Source organism: Hydra viridissima, unplaced genomic scaffold (assembly GCF_058129835.1).
Source record: "Hydra viridissima isolate aposymbiotic clone 2 unplaced genomic scaffold, HvirCarnegie_v1 scaffold_7, whole genome shotgun sequence".
NCBI lineage: Eukaryota > Metazoa > Cnidaria > Hydrozoa > Anthoathecata > Hydridae > Hydra > Hydra viridissima.
The window spans coordinates 9,765,028-9,792,184 of record NW_028324306.1 but is presented as its reverse complement, the minus strand read 5'-3'; the positions used below and the strand labels follow the sequence as shown (position 1 = coordinate 9,792,184).

The window sequence follows — 27,157 nt, the reverse complement described above, 5'->3', positions numbered from 1 at the left end:
AAAACGGCCATTTTTTGTTTGTTTCCACTGTTTTTTTGAAAGATTTTTGCACTAATTCAATTCAATAAAAACATTGAGTTGTACAACAATTTACCGCACAACAAATCAAACAAATGTTGCACGATTGTTATACGATATTTCTGCAACTATTGGAAACCAAGCTTTTAAGGTTGTTTTATCCATGACAAAAACAATCTTAAAAGTAATTTGTGAAGCCAGGGTCGCCGAGAGGAATGGGGGCGGGGTCAATTGAAGTAATTTGCCCCGAGTATCACAACAAAAGGTGAATCACATATCCCGAAAAAAAAAGTGACTAACGATAATTAGCACTATGAGATTAAATACTAGATGTAAATTCAAAACTAATTCACAAATTTATAAGAAATTTTAAATTTAAGGATATACCGAACTTTTTTTCTCGTTACTTTTGTTTTAAGCCAACAAAAACACGATTAAAAAAGCAGGTTTTTATAATCTATTTGCTCGCTTTTATATGTAATTCTTAAATCTAGGCTCTCTAGGCTTTTATATGCAGTTAGTCTATGATTAGATCTATAAAGGATTAGATCTAATCATAGGCTAACTGCGTATACAAAAACACGATTAAAAAAGCAGGTTTTTATAATCTACATGGTTCTTCTTCTATTAGAGGCTTCGGCTCTGCAATTGATTAATTTAAGCATGCGAAACCTTGACAAACTCTACCCAACAAATTTGAATAAAACGAATTCGTACAGGAAGTTCGGCTGTTTTCTTTGATAAGAAAACATACTATTCAATGAAAAAATTGAGCTTCTAAACGATGATTATGCAAAGGAACTGTATTCAATTGTCCACCGAGTTTGAGTTTCGCTTTGAATCTTTCTGAAATCGCCCGTTTCCTCTGAAGTCACTCTTTAATTTGATCAATAAAATTTCAGTTTTAAAGTACTCTAAAAATTGATCTATAAAATTTCAGTTTTCACTCCTAAAGTTGATCTATAAAGGATTAGATGAAACTGAAGGAAAAAAAACTCTTCTGGAAGATATGAAAAACGAAATGTTAAACAAAAAGCTCGAGTTAAGGAAATATCAAAAAAACCTGAGTAGAAGAGGGCACCAGTAACATACAGTACTGGTTAATAGTACTATAGGTCGGTGGTTCCGTATCAGAATTCTTTTGTTAAAGTTCCACATTTTACAGAGTTGCAGAGAAAATAGTGTCTACCAGAGTAAAAGAAATTAGAAACCACATAAAACTGATATATATCATCCAGTTTACTTATAACTTCATTTTATGGAAAAATTGTAAAAGAACCAAAGGAGGGAGCAGTTTTCAAAGGATAGAATCATTGTTTTAGTCCTAACCAATCCTAATTGAAGCCAGAAGTGAGCTGGCATTCCTCCGAAAGTGTTAGTGCTTTGTTACTAACTGTATAATTAGTCATTGTATTCTTGAGCATCATGCTGTCTACTTTTAAAAGTTTTATCATTGATAATTATTGGCATTGATACTTTTGGTCCAGGAATAACACAAGCTGTTGATACTTCCATTCATGCATTTGGCGCTTGAAGATTATCTGTGTAATCTTCAAATACCAAGTCTTAGTTTTGAAAAATTTAATGACTTTTGTCTTTTGAAGCTGCTAACAAAGAACTTGATGACCGCTTTAAGAGAGCAATCAAATTATTTCAAGACAATAAAGCAAACTTATAAAAGGCATTTTTTTTTACTAGTTTGTATAAAAAGAATAAAAGCACAACAAAATTTGTCCTAATGTATTTGGGTCCTATTTTCAGATAAAAAGATGGGCTCTCCAAAAAAATTTTCAGGAATCTCTGTTTATAAAAAAAACGTTTTCAGATTTCATGTATTTTTTGTTTATTTCTATAACTTACGTCACTTTTAACAGAGTAGTAAAAGCTAAACGTAGAAATTATTAAAAAGGAATAAAAAGCAAAGAAGTAAAAAATAATTTTCCTTAGAATTTTTTTTTTCAGTAAAATACTAATCTTTATAACGATAAAAAATAATTCTCAAAAACCAAAAATATTTTATGAAGGAAATGTAGAAACGATAGGAATTGAGCGCAGAAATTCAGTATACCCTTGATAGCCTCGAGATGAACGAGATTCAATTGTATATCCCAAGCGTTTCTAAAAATAACAAGATATAATTATAAATAGGACTTAAAAGTAACAGTGAAAACCCATAGTAAAAAAATTGAAGATCAAGATAAGATTTTTATGTCAAATTGTAGAACATCAACATATTATTTCCTATGACGTATTACTATGATGTTAAGTATTCACGGTTTGTAGATTTGGGGTCCTAATATCCTTGAAATACCCTATGGAAACCCTTTTAATGGGTGATAGTGCATGTCATATGGAACCCAAAATGAGTGATTTGAAAATCCTGGATTAAAATCCAACAGACTTATTTAGCTTTGAATGTTTTACTTAGAAATACCCATACATTTAGGCTATGAGTAGCCCAAAAAGTTTGTTGAAAAAAATTTTTTTTTGCATTTTATTTTACAAAACACAACATATTAGCCTGTAAAATTCAAACCAACATTCTTTAACTAATTTATTTTCTAAGTGAGTTTGTTTTCATGTTCTGTTACAACCTTGGATTTACATTAATGGATTACAGAGAAAAGGCATGTTCTAAAGAAAATTTTCTTTTCTAAAAAAAATTAATTTCTCTTTCTGTTGTAGTCAATGACACATTTTAAAAGGTGACTGGCATAATCTGGGTGCAATGGATCTCTCTTAAATCTCTCCCAGTGAGATTTGAAGTTGGAATGTAGAGCTTCTGTTGCCCGCTCACTGAAGTGGCCGAGTCCAATTTGTTTCATCTTGATGAACAGTGGCACGTGGTAAAACACTGCATGCACTTTGGGAGTCACAGAAATAGGAAGGTTGGTGTAGCTAAGTTTGAACTGTTCAATCTTGGATTCATAGTCAGGGTCCAGGCTTTTTCCAAAGCACGAAGTGACCACTGTCTTGAATAGTGTGAGTGTTTGAATGAAGCCAAGAGCTGGACTGAAACCTTCTTTTTCTGAAAATTGTTGAAGCTTATCCAGACCTCTTAGAAGTATCATGCAATTGTTCCCATTGAAATGCCACCCATGGTAAGGCTGGATAGGGATATGAAGTGATGGAGGCCATTCCTTGGCCCTTGGCCACAGGTCGCAAAGATTTTTAAAGATGTGGTTCACAACTCCAAGTAATAAGTGGAGCTCCATTGGTGGAATAGCCCCAAGGACAAACTTGTCATCTTGAAATTCAATCAAAGGCACATGAATGACATTTTTGAATTCCTTCGACTTTCTTGAATTTCCTCTTGCCTGGATGTATTCAGAATGCTGTCTTCTGATCTGGCCAAAAGTCCAAAGTTGTCCACAATTTTCAAGACCTTGAGATGCAGCATCACACTAACAACAAGGGGGTTTGCTACTGTGAGACTGAATGCCACAAAGAATGTTGGCTGGCTTTAGGTCACAAGAGACAACCAAAGAACCTGTTTGCCATTTTTCTTTGACTTGAATGAGGTCGAAAATGGCTTTCTCATTCTGGTAACTCTCAGGAGTGTTTTGTGACAGTGCTATCAGCATCTGCTGCTTAACATTCGTTTTTTTGGTGCCATCAGCTTGATTGTCTTCTGTACTGGTCTGTGTGGAGGAGTCTCATCTTCTTCCAACACAATGGTAGTGAAGCTCACTTTCAGAAATGATCCACCACCATCAATCCTGAGTTTTAAAATGGAAGATTCTGATAGTTTTCGTGATGCTCTGAAAACATCACTGAGATTGCTGAGGCTCTGGCAGTGCACAACTTGACAAGTTTGACCATTCTCTGCCAATCTGACGTTGCTGACCATGAACTGATTATTAAGTTCCTGGCCGGCTTGAGCAAACTTCAAAGGAAAACGTTGCTCCACCAATCTAATTGGGCTGATTTGATTTAGTGCTGAACCTAGTTTTCGAATGCCATTGTTTGAAAGTCCTGTATTTTGCTGAACTTGAACCATATTTTCTGTTGTGAGTGGTTCTTTGAATAGCTGCTGAGCCGATGACGGACCTTTAAAAACAATAAAATTACATCCATTATTCTTGCAATGAGAATGATTTAAAGTAAAATTAGGTTGATGAAATAAAGTTGAAGCAGGGTAATTAATTAAGAGATGAATTTTCAATAAAAGCAGTTGCAATTAGCATTTTAATTAACATAAAAGCATTCTGGTTTCTTTTTCTCATAATTAATTTTTACAGGTCATAAATTAAATGTTTGTGAATCAAAATTTTGAGTGCCTTTAATTTAGCATAATGATACTATGATAATTAACTAGACAATAGAAGTAATTACCTCTCCTCAATAGCAAGTTTTCCACAAGGCTGACTGAGTCTAATAGTGCCATTTGGAGATGCGCTTTTGGATGCTAAGACTGCTGCAGCCACTTGCTCTGCACCTACGGGATCATCTGTGGCCATTCTTCACAGGTTTTCATGGCGAGTTCCAATGGTGCAGTTGTGAGGAAGTCCTCAGCCAACAATTGACAAGCACTTTGTGCAGCGTTTTTCAGAACTCTGTGAAGTTTGCTTTGGAATTTTTTCCTCGGATTCTTTGACTTTGTCAAACGGATGCTTCTCCTTTCCTTTGATCTTGGCAATTTGGCATAAAAGGCACTCACAAACTGACGAAACTCTGGTTGTAGGTTTGATAGAAATTGACTTGAAGTCAAAAAGTTTAGGCACATGATTGATTTTTCCAGCACAAAGTTTTCCAATTTGAGATCTGCATGAAACACAAGTAGTCAAAGGCACTCTTTCATCACTGAAATCTATGTCTGTTTGAATCTGTTGAAGAATTTTCAACTTATAGTTTTCAGTCAACTCTTGATCACCCTTTTTCATGCATATAACACAAACAGATTTTCTGCTATCTTCATGAGTTTTTTCAAATATAGGCATCTTTAAATTTATTTAAAAAGAGCTCATTGTGTTTACATTTTGCTTTCTTCTTTGAATAATTACTGCCATTTCCCGAAAAAATTATTGGCTTGTAATTTTTTAACCGAGGGGCAAAGTTCGAACTTGAGAACTTCTCATGATACATCGGAACAGCAATAAGATGCATATTTGGATAAAAACTTTTAAAATAAAAAAGTTTTGTTTTTATGCATTACATTTTATATTATATATATTGTTTAAACAAAGCATGTCTTGTAGCATTTTAAGCACTTAAATAGATCGCATTATGGTATGCAAAATCTTATAAACTTCTTGACCAAAATTATGCTTTGGATGTTAATGAGGGATTTCAAAACTCTTTATTTTGGGCTCCCTTAGGCATGCACTATCACCCCTTAAAAGGATTTTCATAGGGTATTTCATTGATATTAGGACCCCAAATCTACAAACCGTGTATTTTTTATTATGAAGAAAACGTAACAATATTAATTTTTTTTATTATACAAAATTTATTTCGATGAAACTAAAATTCAAATTCAAAACAATAATCAAAACTTAGTGAGAAGACCTGGCCTGTAAACATAATTAGCCCACTTTTTCATGAGTTTTCAAAAGTATTTTATTAAACAATTTCTTACTAGTGTTAAATAAATAAAAAAAAAAACTTGAGTGGTGCCTCTCTCTGCCTCTCTGCCTCTCTCTCTCTCTCTCTCTCTCTCTCTCTCTCTCTCTCTCTCTCTCTCTCTCTCTCTCTCTCTCTCTCTCTCTCTCTCTCTCTCTCTCTCTCTCTCTCTCTCTCTCTCTCTCTCTCTCTCTCTCTCTCTCTCTCTCTCTCTCTCTCTCTCTCTCTCTCTCTCTCTCTCTCTCTCTCTCTCTCTACTATTATCTCATTATTACTTTAATTACTTCATAAATAGAAAAAGAACCAACCATCAAACTTTGATCAACATAAGGGTTATTGAAGGCCAACAACCAGAGGTTCTGCGCTAGTTTACACATAGATGTTGAAGATAAATCTCCATGAGCTAAAATCCTTAACATAAATGGATAGATTTTTCAAAAGTTCTAGACATTAATTCAAAAGAAAATTTTTAAATTAACAGATTTTTGATTGAACACTTAACAAAAAGATAAAGATAAAAAAATATAGTAAAGAAACTTCTTTTCAAATATTAGTTTCCTAAATGGATAATTTTTTAGATTAAAAAAAATTATTGAAAAACACCCGAAACACTTTAAGTTTTTTAAAAACGTCTATTCAAAACTAACAAAAACTTTCAAAGATTTTATATATATAAAAAAAGCATTGAATAGTTATGATTCTAATGCAGTGCACAAGCTTATGAGGAACACCTAATCAAAAGTTTGTTAGATGGTCTGTAGGAACAAATTAGTTTCTTTGAAATATTTAATTTTCATATGTTGATGCATTAGAATTACTATTTAGTTTAAAAAAATATTTATGAGTTTATTTTGTTTATACGCTTTGAACAAACTGAAAGCCTATTTAAAACTTAAAAACATTGAATTTGTAATGAAACAACATAATGATCCTATTGTACCAGAGTTGCATTTAGTAGAACATTTTTGGGCAGAACTAAAAGATTGTTATACAACAAAAGACAGTTCACATATAGAAGTTAGGTGCAGCCAACTAAACAAACATGATTGTGTTCTCTTTAGTATTTCGAAAACTTACTAAAAATTCAAACAAACAAAAAAATACAAACCTATTTAGAAATGCTACACACATAAATGATTGATTCTTTTTGTTCTAAAAAGAGTAACATTGAAATGAAATAAGCAAAAACTTTCTCATGGAAGTAAAAACATCATTTAAACATTTTATTTAAATTTTGCCACTTTTCACACAAATTTGCTTTAAACAAATAATTTTTACAAAAGCATGATTTGTATTCACTTTGTATAAATTGAGCATTTTCTACACAACTATTGCATTCACTTTGTAAACATTTAGCACATTTCTAAACTGAACTTGATGTTAAATGTAATACAAAATATACACTTTTGTATATTTAAAACCTTTCACAACTATGTTAAAAAACATTTAAAAAACCTTTTCACAAGCATCTTTGATTCTATTTAATACTTCAGTTACAAGGACATTTATGATTTTGTTAACCTCTTCAACAAACTTCTGACCAGCACCATACAACTTATCATTGGAGTCAACTAAAAATTTTAAAATAAGCAATTAAATTTCTTTTCAAACTTGGTACTAAATGATTGTACAAACATTAGACATCGTACATTTTTTGTGTGTAAAAAATAGATTTGAAACATTTTACCTTTTTCCACTTTGTAGATATAGGTTTCCTAAAACCAGAAAAGTGAAGTTCTAAGAAAAAAATATTACATGTAGTAATAATGTAGTAGTCTCAACCAATTAACCTGAGAAGCGGCAGAGAGAAGACAAATTGAATTTAGATAAAGCCTGAATTTTGCATCACTAAAATCATCCCAAACATATTCTTCTAAAACATTCAATAAGCCTCTGACCAAATACAAAACACACTGATCAGGATGATCCTATAATGAAATAACCCTAAAATCTAAAATATTTTAAAAGATTAATAACAAAATAAAAAATAAAATAAAAGTAAAAAAACTATATAAAATTAAGAATCTTTTATATCACAAAGTAAATAAAATAACTCACAGGGACAGCAAGAATAACAGAAAGCATATGATTAATATATTCAACAACATATTGCTCTGTTGAAAGATTTTTGCTTTCCACAACTGAGAAAGTTAAACACTTTATTAATATAATCAATACTTGTAAATAATATTTGAAGTAATATTAGAATAATTAATAAAATTACCAGTAGTTTTTGGAACTTCTAATAACAAGTGAATTGCAGCTCTAAGTAGACCATCAGCTGTAACAAATTGAAAAAATTACTTAGAAAAGTAATGGTATAGAGACAAATACAGTGCACTATGGTTTCTGAGGCGTGATTTTTTGGCATAAATTAATAACTTCAATTTAAAGACAAAATAGCTAATAACTTTTATTTCTTAATTTTATATGACTAATATATATATATATATATATATATATATATATATATATATATATATATATATAAAATATGGGTATATATAATATATATATATAAAATATGTATATATATAAAATATTTATATATATATATAAAATATATAAATATATTTAATATATAGATATATTTTATTTATATCTATTGTAAAATATATCATTAGATGAATTCATATTAAAAAAATCAGTTAAATTTTAACTATATTTCATTATCCAGTGTAATTAAATCTAAATAGTTTACGGAAATTAAGTCCTTGTCGGAAGTTGCATCGCCATAGTTGTCATCACTTTCACTACCCTCTTCGCTTTTGCTATGTTGATGTTACAAGGTATTAGATGGCATTTCTGTTAGTAAACTTATTACCTTAGAAGGAAGAGGTAACATAAGATGATTCTGAATTCTTCTATGTAAGTTAATACTGAATATGATAGGATCTGAGGTATCTAAGGCTCTATGAAAAATATCTTCTATATTTTTTTCTCTGCTGGTTTTACGAGCATGAAATTGTCTCTCATGTTTAAAAACTTTATGTCTGGCTTCAGACCCTTCTTCACCAAAATACCAATTGGTAGTACTGTATTTTATAGAATTTGTCTGCCATGTATTAAAACTTTATGTGCAGTTGCAGGCATTGGATACCAAGGATATTTAGACATGTAAGGTTTTGCTGTATCAAAACAATATTTTTCAAATCTATCTAAATTAATTTGATACTGGGAAGAAATGCATATAAGAATAGTTTTAAATTTTTTTTTATCAATTCTTCATCCACATTAGTTATTTTGAAAATTTTTTAACATTTTCAAATGCTCGGCATGCAGTTTTGCCATCGTTGGTACTTCCAAAACCTTCTACTTTTGGTTTATACACGTGAAGGTGTAAATTTTTAAAGAACCGTTGTTGTATTTCTTTTTTTCTACATAAAAGAATTTTCTTGTTCCTAGTATTTGCTATTTACACAAATCATATCTGTATGATATGTGGACAATGCATTCAAAAAATCATATCCAAGCATATAGAGGACTAATGCCATACTGCAAAGTATTAGGTTTAGGCTTAAATGATTCTGCGGTTTTGAATTCCTGCACTTTAACAAAATCATTGGGAGTAGCTCCACATATTGGACAAGCTTGGTTTGATTTTGTTCCAGTTAAAATATTTAAAACTTTGCCATCAATCATAAATAAAGTACAGCTGATTTGAATTTTTTTACTATTAGACAAATAAAGTGTTATTGGCTCTAACATACTTATTTGCCCACCAATATCTTGTTTTTTTTTTAAAAATGTGTTCTGTGGACTCCTTTATGTATTCGACTTTTAACGGTCTAGAAAACCGCACAGATTGAGTAGTGCGATTGTTCCATAAGATGTTATTATCTTCTGAGTTCAAATGGAGTGGTACAGCAGTTGTCACAAATAAATTTGAATCAGAATGACAACCAGCTGTATCAAATTTTTGTTTATAGGCAGAATGACCGGAACTGCCATCAAAACCATAACTAAATATCATCTCGGCTATAATTTCGTTAGTATTAATGGATTCCATGTGCTGAAAAATCACTTCTTCTTGTAATTGTACAATACGTTTCACTGTATGCTCTAACAAATTGTTTAATGGTACTTGTGCAATGATATCAGAAATTGATATACCATTTGGTCTACATGCTGATTTACATTTCCAAATCTCTTTGTAATCTGGATACATTTTACAATTTTTGATAACAGCACCTTGTCTAATGTTTTGATACTGTTGTTTACTTAAATTAGAATCCAAAATTAATTCTAATGCTTCTTTGGCTGTATAATGTACTGTTTCTTTTTTTGGTGAAAATATAGTTTTTTTAATTTTAGTTGGCCGAGATGGACTTGTGTTCAACTTTTTTAGAACCAATGCTAAATCATGTTTCTTTTGCTGACGTGCAGCCATACCTGCTGCTTATAATATAAGAGATGTTTTGTGCAAACTATCTCGGCATAACTCTGATGCTTCCAGTCTCTTGGCCCGATCCAATTTTTCGGTATATGATAACCTTGGTCATCCAGAAGATGTTTATGGAATTGATTGACTTGAAGGAACTAAACAGGAACTTAACACTGAAGAAGTTTTAAGAGTTTTATCTTATAATCAAGTTGCAGGACAATACTCAAGTTTGAAAGTTATTAGATGATACAAGGAGCAAGGTAATTTTTTAATAAAAAAAAATACACAGGACAGTAATGTGTTACCAATAATATTACAAAGCATGATCTAAGAATTTTTTTGATTGGTCGTCCAGAAGATGTTGATGGAATTGCATCATCAGTAAATGTAATTTCCCTTTTCAACCAATCCAAATTTTTACTTTTAAATCGGCATATTGTTCTTTGACAATCTGACCATTTTCGCTCAAAAGAATTGCACAAATGACATATTTTCTTTTTAATATTATTACTAATAACTACTGTTTCATCATTTCTAACTATTTGAATGACATGCTCAAAAACATTTGACTTTTTCTCATTTATATGTTTCTTTTCCAGCTAAACATTAAATAAATCTTCGTATTTGAAACAGAACATCAGTGCATAAAAACAGATATATTTTTAATTGGGGCAACTAGGGGCAAGTACTGAAAATTGGAATATATTCCTGAACATTACTAAAACTCAATCATGTAAAAATATTTTTTAGAGAAATACGGAGATTTTTTAAATGCCAAATCAAAGTTTTGAAAAATGTCAAGGAAGAAAAAAATTCTATACACGCGCTTATTTCTTTTATAAAATCAATATAACAATGCAGTATTTTAATTTAATTAAATAATTTTAATAAGTATATACCTGTATAAAAATAATTTTCTTTACAGCAATCAAAAATGTTAATTATTTCAAAAGTTATGTATTAATAAATTAACAGCTCACTTAATGCAAACTCACTGTAAACTAAGCTGAGATTAAATATATCCTCAACATGAGTGCATATTAAAAACAAACAAGGCAATTAATTTAAAAATAGAAAACATTTATTATCACTTTGATGGGTTTACTTTAAGGTACCACATAAAAAAAATCTTTTTTAGAACTTAAATAAAATGGGTTTCTGCCAAAAAATCGGGTCTCAGAAACCATAGTGCAGTGGTTTTAAAATGAAGCCTGCTAAAGTTATCCTGAACATATTCTTCTAAAACATTAAGCAAGGCTCTGACTAAATACAAAGACACGTCAAAATGATCCTATGAGTTACTGCTCTAACTCAGTGTGGCTCAGAAGAAAAGCACTTTAACCCTATCTGTACCAGGCTTTAGAATTTATGACTTACATCCCTCATATACAAGCTCATTTCAAAAAGTTTAAAATCCAACAAGAAATTGACAGAACACAAAATAAAAGTCTGTTTAGGGCTATAACATTTTTTCATAAAAATTAATTACCTTACTTTTTAGACCTGTGATAGAAAACCCCTGAAAGTGCTGATTACCATCTACAACTAATAAGGGTTAAGGTAGAAACATATTACAAAAGCTAAGAAGTTGCATAAAAATTGTACTTCCTAACTTTTGTTCCTCAATGCAGATGAGGTTAAATCATGGCCTACTATAGTGACAGGCCGAGTAAACATACGGCTTTTAAAAAAACTGTAGGCAAGTTTTTTTTTTAAGGAAGCATTCATTTTTTTGGGTTATTTAATAAAAAGATTCATTAGTGCATTAGATAGTTATTAATTTATCATAAATAAAGGTTTTTGTAACTAAAAAAAACCTCCTAAATGAAAAAATCGTTTATTAAATGCAAACCAGCCGCATTTCATTATAACATAGTAAAGACTCACTTTTTATAGTACTAAAAGCTCGAACATCTTTATGAAAAAAAAAACATGACTTTTCCAAATAAAACTAGAATTAGTTAAAAAAAACAATATTATATATATCACATTTAAGATGGTTTCAATATTTTCATTTTGGGTTCCTTTGAAGATCGCAGGGAGTAAAAGATGGCAATAATTGTTAAAAAATATATTGGCAAAGATTCTACAATGTTTTTTTGAAACATTGGTAAATCCATATAAGTTAGACACCATCAAAAAGCTGTTAGATAAGCTAACATGATAGAAATTTTTAAAGATGGTGAAATAAAATGTACGATTAAAATATACAATGGCAGATGTTATCACCAGGCAAAGTTTACCCATCATGATTAATCTCTCTGATATATTCTCAAAATTGGTCAAAACAAAATGATGTATCTTCAACTGGAGGATCTTCTCTACTGACATAGCCAGCAATATAAACCAAAGACATTTTAATTTCTTTAGACAAATTGCTTTCAATAACAGAAAGATTATGAAAAACATTCAACAAAGTATCATCTTGCATAACATAACTACATTTGTCACACAAATGACTTGATGAAACTTCTAAATCATTAGCTATGATACCAATATTTAAGCAAAGTTTTGTTTTTTTTATGTCAACATTTTGAAATATTTGCTGAACATTAGTAAAATAGGTACCACCTGATCCTTGTCGAAGTTTTCCAAATGCTTTCTGAATAGGATCACTAGTAAAATCTCCCAGACAAACATACTTATGACTTGTAATTAGTAAATCTTTCACTAGTTCAACCATTCCATGACACATATGGGAAAAAGCACGAGAAGTACCTTTGACCGTGTATTTCAGGTGCCATTTATTTGACCTTATCAGCGAAATTTAAAAGAAAGTTCAATTGTTCATCATTGTTTGATGAAAAAACAGCATGATTTTCATCTCTAGTACAAATGTTTTCATAAAGTTCTTTAACATTAACAATTTAAAAAAATTTCATTAAAATAGATAAAAAAACTGTACTGTCCTCAACATTTTTTTATGGATGAATGAGTTTTTAAAGCAGCTACAGTCTCATCACAAAATACTCTTAAACAAGTTGACACATTTTGACATTCAATTGATTTAGGAAAAATTGCAGTTTCATTTAGTTTAGACAGTTTTACAATAGCATCTTTTTCAAATTAAAAAAGTTTTTTAAGATCTAACCATTTTGCAGTTCTTGAAACACCTTCATAAGTAAAACATAGTTCTTGGCATTTTTCTGTGAGCCAATTATTGTGAATAGATTTTATTAAATGAACAAAATCATAAAGAAGGAAAATATTATCATTAGTGCACCAAGTATTAAGGAGATTAAGCATTCCAAAAGTATTTTTATTTACTTTATTATTGTTGCAAAGATCAACAACAACAGAACCACCACAATTTTTTTTGTTTCAATTGTTTGCATTGTTTGATCATACTGAAATCTAGCATTTAAACCTTTTACTGGTGATGCTTTATACAAAAACTGTTTTCCACCAAACAAAGAACAAATTATTAAACCCAAAACTGTTTTTGCCAATTCATTTGGGGAGTTAACAGTTTTACCAAAAATGTTACCTCCTTGATATGTTAACTGTGGTTTAACATAAATTTCATCAATTAGTAGAATGACCAGTCTGAGAAATAGAACATTTGTCAAAATACAACATTAAAAAATCATTATCTCCAACATTTTTAACTTTTGATGTCAATTTTGTCATCAGTGATATACTTGGTAGAAATACTCAAATGCCCTGGCAACCATATCAGGAGAATATTTTTTTTCACCAATAAACACAGTTCATACTTAACATCTGTTCAATGATAATACTTTTTTTGTGATCAATTGGTAAAGAATTCAGATAGTTTACTGCAGCATGGAGACAACTAATACAGTTAATAGTATTTATATGATTGAAAGAAAGAGGTTTTATGGTGTACTTTATACCACAGTGGTAGCTATCAAAAAATAAATCATTTTTCATCATTAGCAGATTGAAGATGTAAACAGATTTCATAGATTTGATATTATTGAAAAAAAAAAAAAAAAAAAAATAGATTTAGATATTATTTTTTCACACAAATCATCAAAGGATGAAATATTGTCAGCTTTTACAAAATCCTCAATTTCATCAGGCACAATACTTCTAAAGGATGGTAATGATTTACTTGTTGGTCTTGGTGGTGCCTGTGGAGTTGGAATTTGACTTGAATTTGCACAAGAAAATACAGATGGTGGATGTTTTGCTTTTAACTTTCCGTAAACTAAAACTTTTTCATAGTTTTTAGGCCAATGATCTTCACAAATAAAAGCATTTGGACCATCTGGAATGTTATCTTGAGGTATAGCACTTATCCATCTTTTACATTCACACAGATTTTTTTTATTTGGAAGGCGAAAAATCTTCACAGACTTTGTATTTACCTCTGACACACCGTATTTACCTCTGACACAACACTTAAAAACCATATTTTATGAATCTAATTATTTAAATCTATAAAACAAGTAAATTTAATACACATACAATATAATTGAAATTAATTGCATATCAAATAGAAAGACTACGTCCTTTTCATTAATCACGCCATATTTCACATTGTTAATAGAAAAACTCGCCTACAGTTTTCTTTAAAGCCGTACATTTACTCGGCCTGTCACTATAGTAAGCCATGGGTTAATTACATAGAAAGACTTTACCTTGCCCCACTGCTTGATTAGATAGAGCTGTTTGTGCTACCAGAAGATAAAGTTTCAAGCGGGTAAATATGTCCATTAAAGATGGGATTGTAATAAAACAATAAGCCATGCACGCCTAAAATTTCAACTTACATCATAGCAAATCAATAGAATGCTACCTATAATCGTTCAAAGAGGTAATTGAAAAAAAAGTTGACATAACTTTTGAATTGAAAAAACCAATTTTAACCTTAATGAAGTAAATTAGGAATAATGAAAAATTTTTGAAAATCCACAAGTAAAAGTCTACAAGTAGTGTAAATGTTAAATGTTGTGTGAAAGAATAAAAAAATCTAATGAGTACAAAATTAAATTTTGTGTAAAAAAGTGGATTAGTGAGAAAATCTTACTCTAATAAATGCTGATGTCTTTTGGGTGTGGTTTCCTTTTACAACTTGTTGCGTTTGAATAGCCAAACGATTAACACACTTGAATTAAATTTTTTTTTAATAACTTACTTCAGTAAATAAAAATACATACAATAAAATCAGGAAAATATTTGGGAAAAATGAACATCAAAACAATTAATATAAATTCACATGAATTAAAATGATTAGCACAGCATCAAGGTTTGAAAATGAACCCCTGGCATCTACATAATATTCAAGTTGTTTTTCAAAATCTCGCCCAAATGTTACCTGAATAAAAAATTATAGTTGAAATATTTTACGCTATATTTAGATGTACAAAAAATTTTCATGATACTAAAAACTCATCATAACATTTCAAAATTTTATGAATGATAACATCTCTATTTAAAAAAAAAAAAAAAAAAACTTCACTGTTAAAACAAAAGTTGAAATTAGATTGCCAATCACTCTTTTATCATCATCCAAAGATAATGCACTGAAAAGATGGCCTTAATAAATTAATTCAAAATATATTTTCTTTTAAGATAACAAAATGATAACTTCCTCAAAAACAATAATTTCTCCAACCTGACTGAATCATGCATAGTCTTACAGATTGCCATCAATGCATTGATAATTGCTGGATCAGAAAGTACAGCACAACTTCTATGTTAAAAAAACAACAAAAATCAAACTGGTCACAAACTTACATAATGAAATAACTTTAAAAATATGTATGTATGTATGTATGTATGTATGTATGTATGTATGTATGTATGTATGTATGTATGTATGTATGTATGTATGTATGTATGTATGTATGTATGTATGTATGTATGTATGTATGTATGTACAGTATTGGACAAAATATTTGCAACCAAATAATGCTAATTTAGTTTCTTTATATAAAAGTGCTGCATTTTTTCAATTTAGAGAAATAACTATGTAACTGTTTAGAGACAAAGTTCTTCAAGTTTTATTCATCACAAAGTTCCTTATTTGTACACGAAAATTAATAACTTAATCAAAAGTATTAAAAAGAGTTGATTTCCTTCTCGACAAAACAAGTGCAACTCGACAAAATGTTGACCAAGCTGTATTTCGCTATCAATATTTTGTGGCGAATCCTTTGTTGTCGATCACAGCCTTGCATCTTTGAGGCATAGATTCGATCAGGTGATCAATGAAACTTTGTGGAAACGCTGCCCAGGCCTTTTGGATTTGTTCAAACAGTTGATCCTTATTACGAACACCTTCACGATTAATTCTGTGGTTGACGATCTCCCACAGGTTCTCGATAGGGTTGAGATCCGGAGATTGAGGCGGCCAATCCATCACTGGTAGGTGGTTGTCTTGAAACCACTGCTTGACTACTTTTGCTGTGTGTTTTGGATCGTTGTCTTGCTGAAAAACCCATTTTATTGGCATATTCCATTTGGCATGAGGTAACATAACATCTTTCAGGATATTTATATACATGAAACGGTCCATTATTCCATCGTTTCGATGTATTGCACCTAGACCGTTAGCAGAAAAACACCCCCAGACCATTTCATTGCCTCCACCATACTTCATGGTCTTATGGTAGTAACATAAATCAAGGCGTTTTCTGTCAGGTCGATGTACACAACAAATGCCATCGCTCCCAATGATGTTGAACTTCGATTCATCACTGAACTGGACAGTTCGCCATTTCTGCACATTCCAGTCAATATGAGATGTAGCAAACAGGAGTCTTTTCTTCTGGTTTTTTAGTGAAATCAGCGGTTTCTTTGCAGGGCGTCGAGAAAACAATCCGGCCTTAACAGCACGTCGTCTGATTGTTCGGTCCGATACAGCTCTAATTGCTTTTGTATCTCGACTGATGATATCCAGGGATCCTTCTTGACGGATCTGACGATCATAGAATCCTCTCTAGAAGTGGTGGAACGCGGTCTTCCACCTTTGTTATCTGCTGCCAACTTCCTTGTAGAACGATATTTGGAACATAGTCTTGATACGGTCCATTTTTTCACGCGATATTTATCACAAATACTTTTTTGTGACATTCCACTTACATAATCGCCAATAATTTTCTTTCTTAGTTCCAATCCAAGACTGTCGGGAGCCATTTTTGCACTTGAAGTCATAAAAATATTTCTGGATGCTACTGGATGCTTCCAGATGCTTCTTCTGGAAACTTCTGGAAGCTTCTGCATGCTTCTGGAAACTTCTGGATACTAACTTTAATTATTAAAAAACTTCCATGACATTGACACGGACCAGACTTAAGAAAATGAAACAAACCAAAAAAGTTTCACTTGTTTTTTCCGCTGCAAAATGGCACTTGTCAACGAAATTCTGCCTGTGTGCTGTCACCTGTCAGCTGATTGCTCATGTCATGGCATGCTATGACTCCAGACTCCTGAACTGTTTGCTGTGGTAGTATAGTTTGTTTCGTTTTTAAGATATGTAAAATTAGGAACACTTTTTAGCATTGTTCGATATTGGTTGCAAATGTTTTGTCCAATACTGTATGTATGTATGTATGTATGTATGTATGTATGTATGTATGTATGTATGTATGTATGTATGTATGTATGTATGTATGTATGTATGTATGTATGTATGTATATATATAAAATTAACCTGTTATAAGCATTCATGATTGTTTTACTAGCTTCTACTTTTATAGAGTCTTTTTGAAACATATCCAGAAATGGCAAAAAATTATTCTAAAAGGAAGTTTGAAAATAAAATCATGCTAAAATCTTAATTCAATGTTTTGATAAAAAATTGTTTGGAGAAGAGAAAGAGCACAATTAAAATTCATTACCATTGTAATGACTGAGTTGAAATCTTCCATCATAGAAACAACTTTTGACAAAATAGAAAGAAGCTAAAAGGTAAAAATATTAAATTACAACCACTTTAAAATGTGCATATGTAAAATCAATGCACACAGGCTTTTTTCATGTTTTAAATATTAACACAGAAAAAAAGCTGCTTTAGCACAGCAAGTTATAAGGATTACAAAATCAAATTTCAAATAAAAGAAAACTTGCAGTATTTTACATTATTTCAACAAAAATCCTACTTTTGCAGTAATTTTACAAATAATTTCCATATAATTTCCATATGATTTTACTTATAATTTACATACAATTTTAACAAACATAACTTACCACATCAAAAAGCTTAAAAGCATAAATAAAATATATACAAAAGAAGTACCTAAAAAATGTGTTTTTAAACCATATTTTACTTTATAGCTTCAGAACTAATTGATAAAAATTTTTTTTTTTAATTTTATGCAGAATTAAAACTTTTTGGCAATTTGAGTTTTGAAATACATTTACTTACAACTACTTGAATTTTAATAAACTTTAAAAAGATTTTTTTTAATGCGATATTTAAGGAACTTTGACACACTTTCTTTCATTTGAATAATTTTATACCAATACTTAAAATATAAATTGTCAAACTGCAGAATGGGAAAATCAAATGGAATCTTGAAGGAGAAACAGGAACTTAATACTGAAGAAGTTTTAAGAGTTTTATCTCATAATCAAGTTGCAGGACAAGACTCAAGCTTGAAAGTTATTAGATGATACAAGGAGAGAGGTAATGTTTTAATAAAAAAAATACACAGGACAGTAATGTGTTACCAATAACATCACAAAGCATGATCTAAAAATTTTTTTGATTGTACAATTTTTTGATTGTACAATCATGATCTCATAATTATATTCCATCTGATTTCCATTAAATATTTTAAAAACTTGTAAAATACCACAAAAATAATGACAGCAACTTAAATCATCAAGTAGTACAAAAAACTGTTTTTAAAAATTACATCAAATCTCTTACATTAAATTTTTAGAGCAAAATGTGATAAAAAAAGAAGTGATCTCAACTTTTTGATTGTTTGTTGTATGCTTATCTGAGCATACAGCAAATATAACAGAAAGCTTCAATAAAAATTTGTATTTTAGTTATTTTTAAAAGTAAATAATTTTTTTACTTCAATATAGTGATTTTCAAAATAATGATTGGGCATCATATGCTTTATAATATTTCCAAGTAATGTGTCAACTTCATGTGAGGTCAAGTATTTCAATGGGTATTCAATCCAAACCTCGGCACAAGAAATGTATTTCTAAAGTAAAAAAGAATTTATAATAGTAAAAATAAAAAAAATATATTGACATTTCACACACAATATTAAAACTCTTAATGCTTGATCATTATTAAAACAAAAATTCAGTCTTAATATTAAGTTAAAATTCTATTTAGCTTGGATAAACATTCTCTCCATTTACTGAAAGAGAAAATTTACAGGCTGCTTCATATTGTTTACATAAAAACTCATGACTTTAATTTTCTGTTGCATGAAAAATTGTTCCTTTACATATTAAAAGTATTATTTAAAAAAAAAAACAGGGTAGTTCTAGGTATTGTGAATTTGCTTTAATAATTCACATTCTAAAATATTCCCAAGAAAAATTATCAGACAGAGCTAGGGGATTGAGGGGGGAAGGGGAACATTTTGTATTGATTCCAAATGTTCAAAATACATTTTCTATCAGGAAAAATACATATTAAGTTTAAAATATAAATCAATTTCTTCATATAATCCAGTTTACTGGTACAGTGTTATTTGGAATAATTGAGAAAAGGTAGTCTTTGTATTGAACAAAGTCAGAGAATAGTTGCTTCTTATTCAGATTATGAACAAACTACTAACAAGTCACTAACAAGCCACTAACAAGCAACTAAAAAGTTTTCTATGAGTTTTAACCAATTCTAAAAATTTGCTTAATAATCCTAAAAATTACCCAACATTTTTGTTTATAAAATGTAATAGAATTTTTCAATACACTTGTTTTACCTTTTGTATCTGTTTTTTATATTTTGTAAGATAATTAGAAAATAACTTGATTACTCACTCAGTTGCATCTTAGCTAACCTTGATTTTTTAATGAAAAATTTCATCTTTAAATAGCTTCCACTTTTCTCCTATTAAAGAAGTTTGAGCCATTTCCCATTATTATTCAAATTATGAAAGAGGAACCAATATTTCCCAACATATGATAGTATGTCTCTTGAATTGATAATAGAGTAGTTTTTCTAAAATTGATAGCAAGTAGCATTCCCATATTCTTTAATTTTAACGCAATTTCAGTTTTTTCTTTTGCAGAAAGTTTATTAGAAAAGAGACTGAAGATAGACACTCCTCAGTTAGATACCAAGAGTGTCTGTTAAGAGCATCTTGAGTTTTCTGAGCTGCAGCAGAGAGGCCTGATATCTGTTCCAGAGCTTTTAAATCTTTGTATAACGTAATATAATAAACTGGTGCATCAGAACCTTTTGTTGCTTAAAGCCAAGCTTTAACATAAAAAACTGACCTAAAGTCAAAAAGATTTTTAAATTTTACTACATCAGAATAAAGTAAATCTTCCTTAAAGATAAACCTCTTTGGCATATACAACAAATGTGACATCAAACTAGCATGATGATTTATTCCAAGTCTCCTTTGCTTTAGGTTCTGATTTGCCTAAAAGATAAAGTGTTAATTCTGCAGCTTCCTTATAATCATCTTGTGGATGGCTAGACTTTACATCATTCTCTAAGAACTTAAGAGTTTCGCCTACTTTCTTTTTGAAGAAAGAATTTTCAAGATCTAGGGACCTATTTAGGTTTTTGAGTCAAACTTTCTCTGAATAAATCAATTCTTTCTGAAAATCCTATATTGCCATTAGTTTTTGTTTCTTTTTTAAATAAAGAGCTCTGAAATGCTTCTAGGATCAATGAAGAGGTCATCAAGGTATTTAATTTATTGGTAGTAATAGCAAAGTTAAAAAAGATGATCCATGTTGATAGCCCAACACTACCTGCATATAATGAAAAAGAAGTTTAAAGACTGGTCATAATAAATTATTTTTTATATATACAAAACCAATCTAGAACTAGAATTGCATAAGTATTATTGTAAGATGAGGAATCAATAGCAAATTTTGCTATTATCATTGGATTAACCAAAAAACTTTGTTTTTACCAAGAAACTCGGTATTAGATTTTAGTGATAGTGTTTGATCCATATCTCTCTTATCTCTTAACTCGAAATATTAAACTCAAGACTACTTTTAGGAGAACTCTGAAATGCAGAAACCATAGAAACCATACTAGTTTCAGTCACAACAGATTCTTCAGCTGAGCCACTGCTGTAACCAACCAATTGAAAAGTTTCTTCATCATTTATTTTCCTTCTCTTTTCTTTATCATTTGTCTTCTCTTTTTTTCCCAATCTTCCTTTTTTCCTCCTAACACTGGATTCTTCAAACTTTTATTACTGGGAGAAAATATATTAAAAATGCCATCTAATATTTGAGTGAAGCTCTGTTCAATTAAATGCTTCTTATTGAAATTCTTCTTTTTAGATTTTGCAAGCAACTTCTATTTACTTTCAAACGTTTTCAATAAGATACCTTGAAATGCAAGACTTTTATTTTTTATTTTTTCAGCATGATTGTCCAAATATTGCAAAATGCATAGGAGAAAATCTCGAAGAATTAAGTTGGAATATTTTACCCCACCCGCCAGGTTCACCAGACATTGCTCTATCAGATTATCATTTGTTTCGATCAATGCAGCATTCACTTGGAGAGCAGGATTTTAACTGCTTTAAAGAAGTGAAAAACTGGTTTAAATACTGGATAGCTCAAAAACCAGAAAAATTTTTTACAATGGAATTCATGTGTTTCTGAAAAGATGGAAGAAGGTTTTTGCAAAAAATGGAAATTATTTTGATTATATTTCTAAAGATAATAAAAAACCCTCAAAATTAAGTTAAACTATTAAATAAGTTTAACATGAAAAATTTGTAAACATTTTTGACAGCAGAGTTTGTTTTTAAATCTTCTAAAGAAGGATGTGATATTCTCCAACAAAATTTTGAAAGTGTTGATTTCAACACTTTCACATATTTCTTTTCGAAGTGTCTTCATAGAGCGCAATGTGCTCTACATAACCATAAGCTGCTCAGAGCGCAATATTGCACACGCATGCGCAATTATTTTATTATAACAGTGCGATTTATATTTCACAATAAAGCTGGTTAGATAGGCAGTTAGGGTTAAAAATAGGGATAGGGATGGGGATAGGGTTAACATCAACAAGACTTAAAAAAAAAAAAAAAAAAAAAAAAAAATTTTAGCGCATGCGTACAGTATTGCGCTCCGAGTAGCATATGGCTGCATAGAGCACATTGCGCTTCAAGTAGCAACGGCCATTTCTTTTTCACAGACTTTCTTGACTTTTCTGATTTGATATCTTTATCTTTCTGTTTAAGAACTGGCATTCTTTTCATCATCTTTTTATTTTGAAATACATATAAACTGTAATTTAAAAAAAAAAAAAAAAAAAAAAGGGGGGGGGGCATATTACATTCATCAACTTACTATTTTAAAGCCTTATTATGAACTTTGTTTATGTTAATATAAAAAAAAAAAAAAAAAAAGCATTCTGCAGTAATGGAAAGGTGTTTTTCAAAATATATAAAAAATCAGCATAACCTTCCAGAAAGTATTTTGTCCATGGTTCTTTAAGATGTTTTAAATATAGAAAAATTTGGCAGTACTCTTTTATATAAAAAAAAGTCTTCAACAAAAATGAAAAGAACAATATTTATTGCAACCATTATCACAATACTGGTTTTGAAAAATTTATGTGGCCTACCCTTACACACATACACACACACACACACACACACACACACACACACACACACACACACACACACACACACACACACACACACTAAATGTATACTAGACACACACACAAAATATAAAACATACAGCAGGTTCCTTGATTTTCATTACAACCTTCCAAACTTCATTAAGTATTGTTATCTTTTCTTCTTCAATAGGTTTTTCCAAACAAACATTTGTTCCCAAGGAGTTATATAACATGTGCTAAAAACAATTGCATTACAACTTATTATTAATAAATCACTTATGAATAACTTTTTATGAAGTTTGCAAGACGGATAAACTTATATTACTTTGTATTCTATATTCTAAAAAAATCAAGTGTGGTAATATGTTTTATACTACCTAGATAGAAACTACAAAAATGCAACACTTTGTTTACAAAAAAAATATGACTGCTGGTCTGATCCTAAACTTTGATTGGATCATTAATTCACAAAATTTTATGAGAAAAAGAAAAAAGTCTATTATGCACGATAGCAAACATGGACATCTTTTGATATAAAGTTTAAATATAAGAGTAATTTTTGATAAATTTGTAAACTAAAAAAACTCTTCCACAACATCCTTTTACTTTATTGAAAAGTAAATGGAAAAATTATGGAAAAAATTAAAAGTAGGATATCATTAAAAATAGTATATAAAACTTAAAAAATTTATTAACAACGCCACATAATCTTGATGCTTTTCTAATAATTATGAGCTAGTAAATATTACAACCATGTATAAATATTTATAATTATAATTACTGTAGTCATAAATTAGTTACAACCATATAATAATTTTAACTCTCTAATAACTAGAACCAAATAATAACTTGAACCATATTATGTTGTAAAGGAAAGGAAACTTTACCTTTGGATAACCGTTATCTTCAGATTCTTTTATGTATTTGATAAAATCCAATGCTCTATAAAATTAAAGACTTTAATAAGCAGAAGCATGCTACAGAAGGGTTAGAAATTTTTTAACATTTGACAGCCAAAAGCACTCAACAGAAATGCTGAATATCATTAATGCAAGTGATAGTTTAATGCTTGTTACAGAGCTTCTTTTTTAAATGTTGATATGTAGAATCAAAAGAGTGCTGGACATTTAACATTAGCATTCATTTATTATTAAGTGAATGCTAACATTAACATTAACAGAAATTTAAATAATGAAGTAAAAAAGTGATTTATTTAAATTCTAATTGGTGTAGTGGTTATAGTAATCGACATAAAGATAAAGTATTTGGTATAGTGGTATAGTACTTGGTATGGTGGTATGACAAATGTAATCTGCATAGTGTTATATTACTTGGTATAGTGTTAACTGCTACATCATTTGGTATAGTGGTAAATTACTAGTGGTTTACCACTACCAAGTAGTATATTCCAATAAGAAACTTTTACTCTAAGTTACTGTACCTATCTTTCAAAATTTAATATTCTGATGCAAAAAAAAATTATTCAAACAAAACATTGGACCAATCAAGACCAAATTCTAATGAACACTGTAAATCAGGTGAAATACTTTCAAACTATTGAAATACTTTCAAACAGCTCAAACTGAAGTTGAGTGTTTTCAGGAAAGTATCATGTGTTGGCTGGAAAGTATCCTTGCTAAATCACTTTAGTCTGCTGGTAATAAAGTACTATAGCGGCATAAAGTAAGTATACACCATTGAGTTTTGCATACATTTATTATTTTAAGCAATTAAAAACACTGTAAATTGTTGCAAACACAATTTTTATTTATCAGAATCATCAAAAACAACACTCTGTATCAAGAACATGCAGTTTGATCAATATTTAGTATGGTAACCTCGTGCTTTAATAACATGTTTCATACGGTTTGGCATTGACTCAAACAGGCGAGTAATTGTAACATCATCAATATTGTTCCATGCATCTTGCAAAATTAACTAAAGACTATCCAAGTTAGATGGCCTCTTTCCTTCAATGTTCTTTGCCATAACGCTCCACAAATTTTCAATCGGATTCATGTCCCGGCTCTGAGCAGGCCAATCAAGTACTGCCACCTGATTACGCCGAAGAAAATCTGTGACAGTCTTGGCCTTGTGGCATGGTGCATTGTCATGCTGAAAGAAGAACGAGTTAAGCGCAATACAGTTTTTACTGAATTTTTCACCAACTCTTCTTCGCACAATTACTCGTTTGGAACTAAGGAACAACTCGAAAGAACTTTCATCACTGAACAGGACATGTTTCCAATCATCTACTGTCAAGTCTTTGTGTGCTTTGGCAAATGCCAATCGTCGACGAATGTTTGTAGCTGAAAGCAGTGGTTTCTTTGCAGCCACACATCCACGAAGACCTGCTTTCAGAAGGCGCTGATGTACAGTTCGAGTTGCCAGAGTAACCCCATGTTCTTCAGAAAGTTTTCAACCGAGTTGAGGGGCAGTGAGTCTACGATCCTGTAAGGACATTCGAACTAACACTCTGTCAGTGTGTGGAGTTGTTTTCTTTGGTCTTCCAGATCGCCTCTTATCAGCTGTTGAACCAGTTTCGATATGTTTATCTATTATTTTCTTAATACCCATTGGTGTTGCTGTAAGTTCTCTGGCTATTTTTCTTAAACTTGCACCTGTTTCTGCCAAGAACACTGCGCGAAGTCTTTCTTCTGTTGTCAGTCGACGATATTTGGGCATAATTTCAAATATAAAAGTGAATTAGCTTAAACTAACAAATTGTAACTAAAAATTCTCTAAAACCCAACATGCATCTCAACAATGGATAATAATAATTTATTAATGACTTGGCCTAAAGTCAAAACTGGTCAGAACCATTTTGAAAGTTTTTAGGACAATAAAAAAAAGTTATTTGTTAATTGTTATTAAAAACTTAATTATAATAACAATACTATAACATTGTAAAACAATTACTAACCTTGTCTTCAAAATTTGCACAATTAAACAATACAAAGTTAACTCTTTAAAGTTTAATTTTTACTACACAACATGAGTCACACTTACTATTGTAAACAGGAAGTGCAAAGAATATTGATTAAGTAAATTCACAGAATGCAATAATTGCTTCTATTATGTTTCTAAAAATAAGAAATACCACATTAAACTATTATTTTTACGATTTGGGTAGGGTGTATACTTACTTTCTGCCGCAATAGTACATTTGAAAGCTTTTCCAGGTTTTATCAGCCAATAAGATAAAATGCCCTTTTGTACATATCAAATACTCAGCATGACTTTAAAGCCATGGATAAATAGTTTAGGTGTTGATGTTGAAAGGACAGGTTTGCTATCTTGAACAGATTTTTTTGTGCTCAAGATTTTTGTAGCATATTACAATTCAATGTATAAAACAATTTTTTTACTGACTTTACAATAATTTTTTACACATCAGAAGAGGCTTTCAAACATCTTATGAAGTCAGCTCATGAGACAATTATAATAATGGTTGGATTGTTTAATCAATTAGCACTTGTGGTGCAATTAATTCAAATAGCCAACAACTTAGTTTTTTTTGTTAATTTCTAGCTACTGGTGTATTTTTCTAAATTACCTGTTGGCAATATACTTTGGTTGAAAAGCTGATATAACTGAATGAAGGACAAGGGAGCTTTTACATGATTTACATTCATTTAGTATTTCTGTCAAGGATACCTAAAATATTCCAATAAAATTTATTAAAACAATTTTTATACAACATAAACTTTGATTACTTATTTTATTAATAACAACCTATTAACTTCTTTACCTTTTATGAACAGCACAAAAATATAAGTTGTAAATCCCAAGCTATATTTTACATAAACTCTATATTGTGCAACTTACTTAAAATGTTTTTCAGTTCTTTTTACGAAAATCTCAAGAAAAATAACTTTTTACTTTGTTGATATCAATTAAATCAAGTTAGAAAATACTTACCTCTGAAGCTTTGTAAGAAATACACTGTAATATCCAATCCAATGCAGGTAAAAACAAGTCCATGTAGGTAGGCATGTCTAAAGGTAAAAAACAAAATAATCATGAGTTAAAAATAATTCAAAAATTAGAAACCATGATTGATATGACTGTTTTTAACAATTAAAATACCAGCTACATAAATGAATCTCAAGTTCAAATGAACTTATCTATCTGTTATTCCCTTCATCTCCACATGCATATTCTCACCTAGCAAGACTTGATTTCTAAAACTTATAAGGTTATTAGCTTATAAGTTTTAGAAATCAAGTCTTCCTCTACAACATTTTACAATAAGACATAAAATATAAATCCACAATGATTGTGTTTCTTTCACTTTTGCACCATTACAAATGAATCTCATTACAACATGGGAAGTTCTATGATTTTTTGGAATGTTCCAGCATTTTGTTTTAACAGATCAATGCTACCTTATGTTATAGAAATTTCCTTGCAACTATATAAGTGAGTAGAGGTGATTCATTTGAGATAAAATGTCAGATCAGAAATACGATATTTGA

General features: G+C 30.2%; 1 protein-coding gene and 1 pseudogene across 1 annotated transcript in view; both read right to left on the bottom strand.

The window, feature by feature from the left end:
• Window positions 1-1,955: 1,955 nt before the first annotated feature.
• LOC145184574 (VPS35 endosomal protein-sorting factor-like) overlaps window positions 1,956-27,157 on the bottom strand; it is a 44,812-nt gene continuing 19,610 nt past the window's right edge. The window contains exons 15-34 of the mRNA XM_090092299.1: window positions 26,601-26,677; window positions 26,236-26,336; window positions 23,567-23,621; window positions 22,799-22,915; window positions 18,964-19,098; window positions 17,776-17,838; window positions 17,589-17,674; window positions 15,549-15,626; window positions 15,393-15,456; window positions 15,150-15,248; window positions 14,961-15,038; window positions 14,572-14,686; window positions 7,805-7,861; window positions 7,639-7,721; window positions 7,371-7,508; window positions 7,268-7,295; window positions 7,036-7,151; window positions 6,689-6,732; window positions 5,889-5,991; window positions 1,956-2,136 (exon numbers count right to left, since the gene is read on the bottom strand). Of these exons, the coding sequence (XP_089948425.1) occupies window positions 2,035-2,136; window positions 5,889-5,991; window positions 6,689-6,732; window positions 7,036-7,151; window positions 7,268-7,295; window positions 7,371-7,508; window positions 7,639-7,721; window positions 7,805-7,861; window positions 14,572-14,686; window positions 14,961-15,038; window positions 15,150-15,248; window positions 15,393-15,456; window positions 15,549-15,626; window positions 17,589-17,674; window positions 17,776-17,838; window positions 18,964-19,098; window positions 22,799-22,915; window positions 23,567-23,621; window positions 26,236-26,336; window positions 26,601-26,677 (1,739 nt within the window). The 3' untranslated portion in view covers window positions 1,956-2,034. The remainder of the gene's footprint in view (window positions 2,137-5,888; window positions 5,992-6,688; window positions 6,733-7,035; window positions 7,152-7,267; window positions 7,296-7,370; window positions 7,509-7,638; window positions 7,722-7,804; window positions 7,862-14,571; window positions 14,687-14,960; window positions 15,039-15,149; window positions 15,249-15,392; window positions 15,457-15,548; window positions 15,627-17,588; window positions 17,675-17,775; window positions 17,839-18,963; window positions 19,099-22,798; window positions 22,916-23,566; window positions 23,622-26,235; window positions 26,337-26,600; window positions 26,678-27,157) is intronic.
• Window positions 2,390-5,147, bottom strand: LOC149886067 (uncharacterized; annotated as a pseudogene).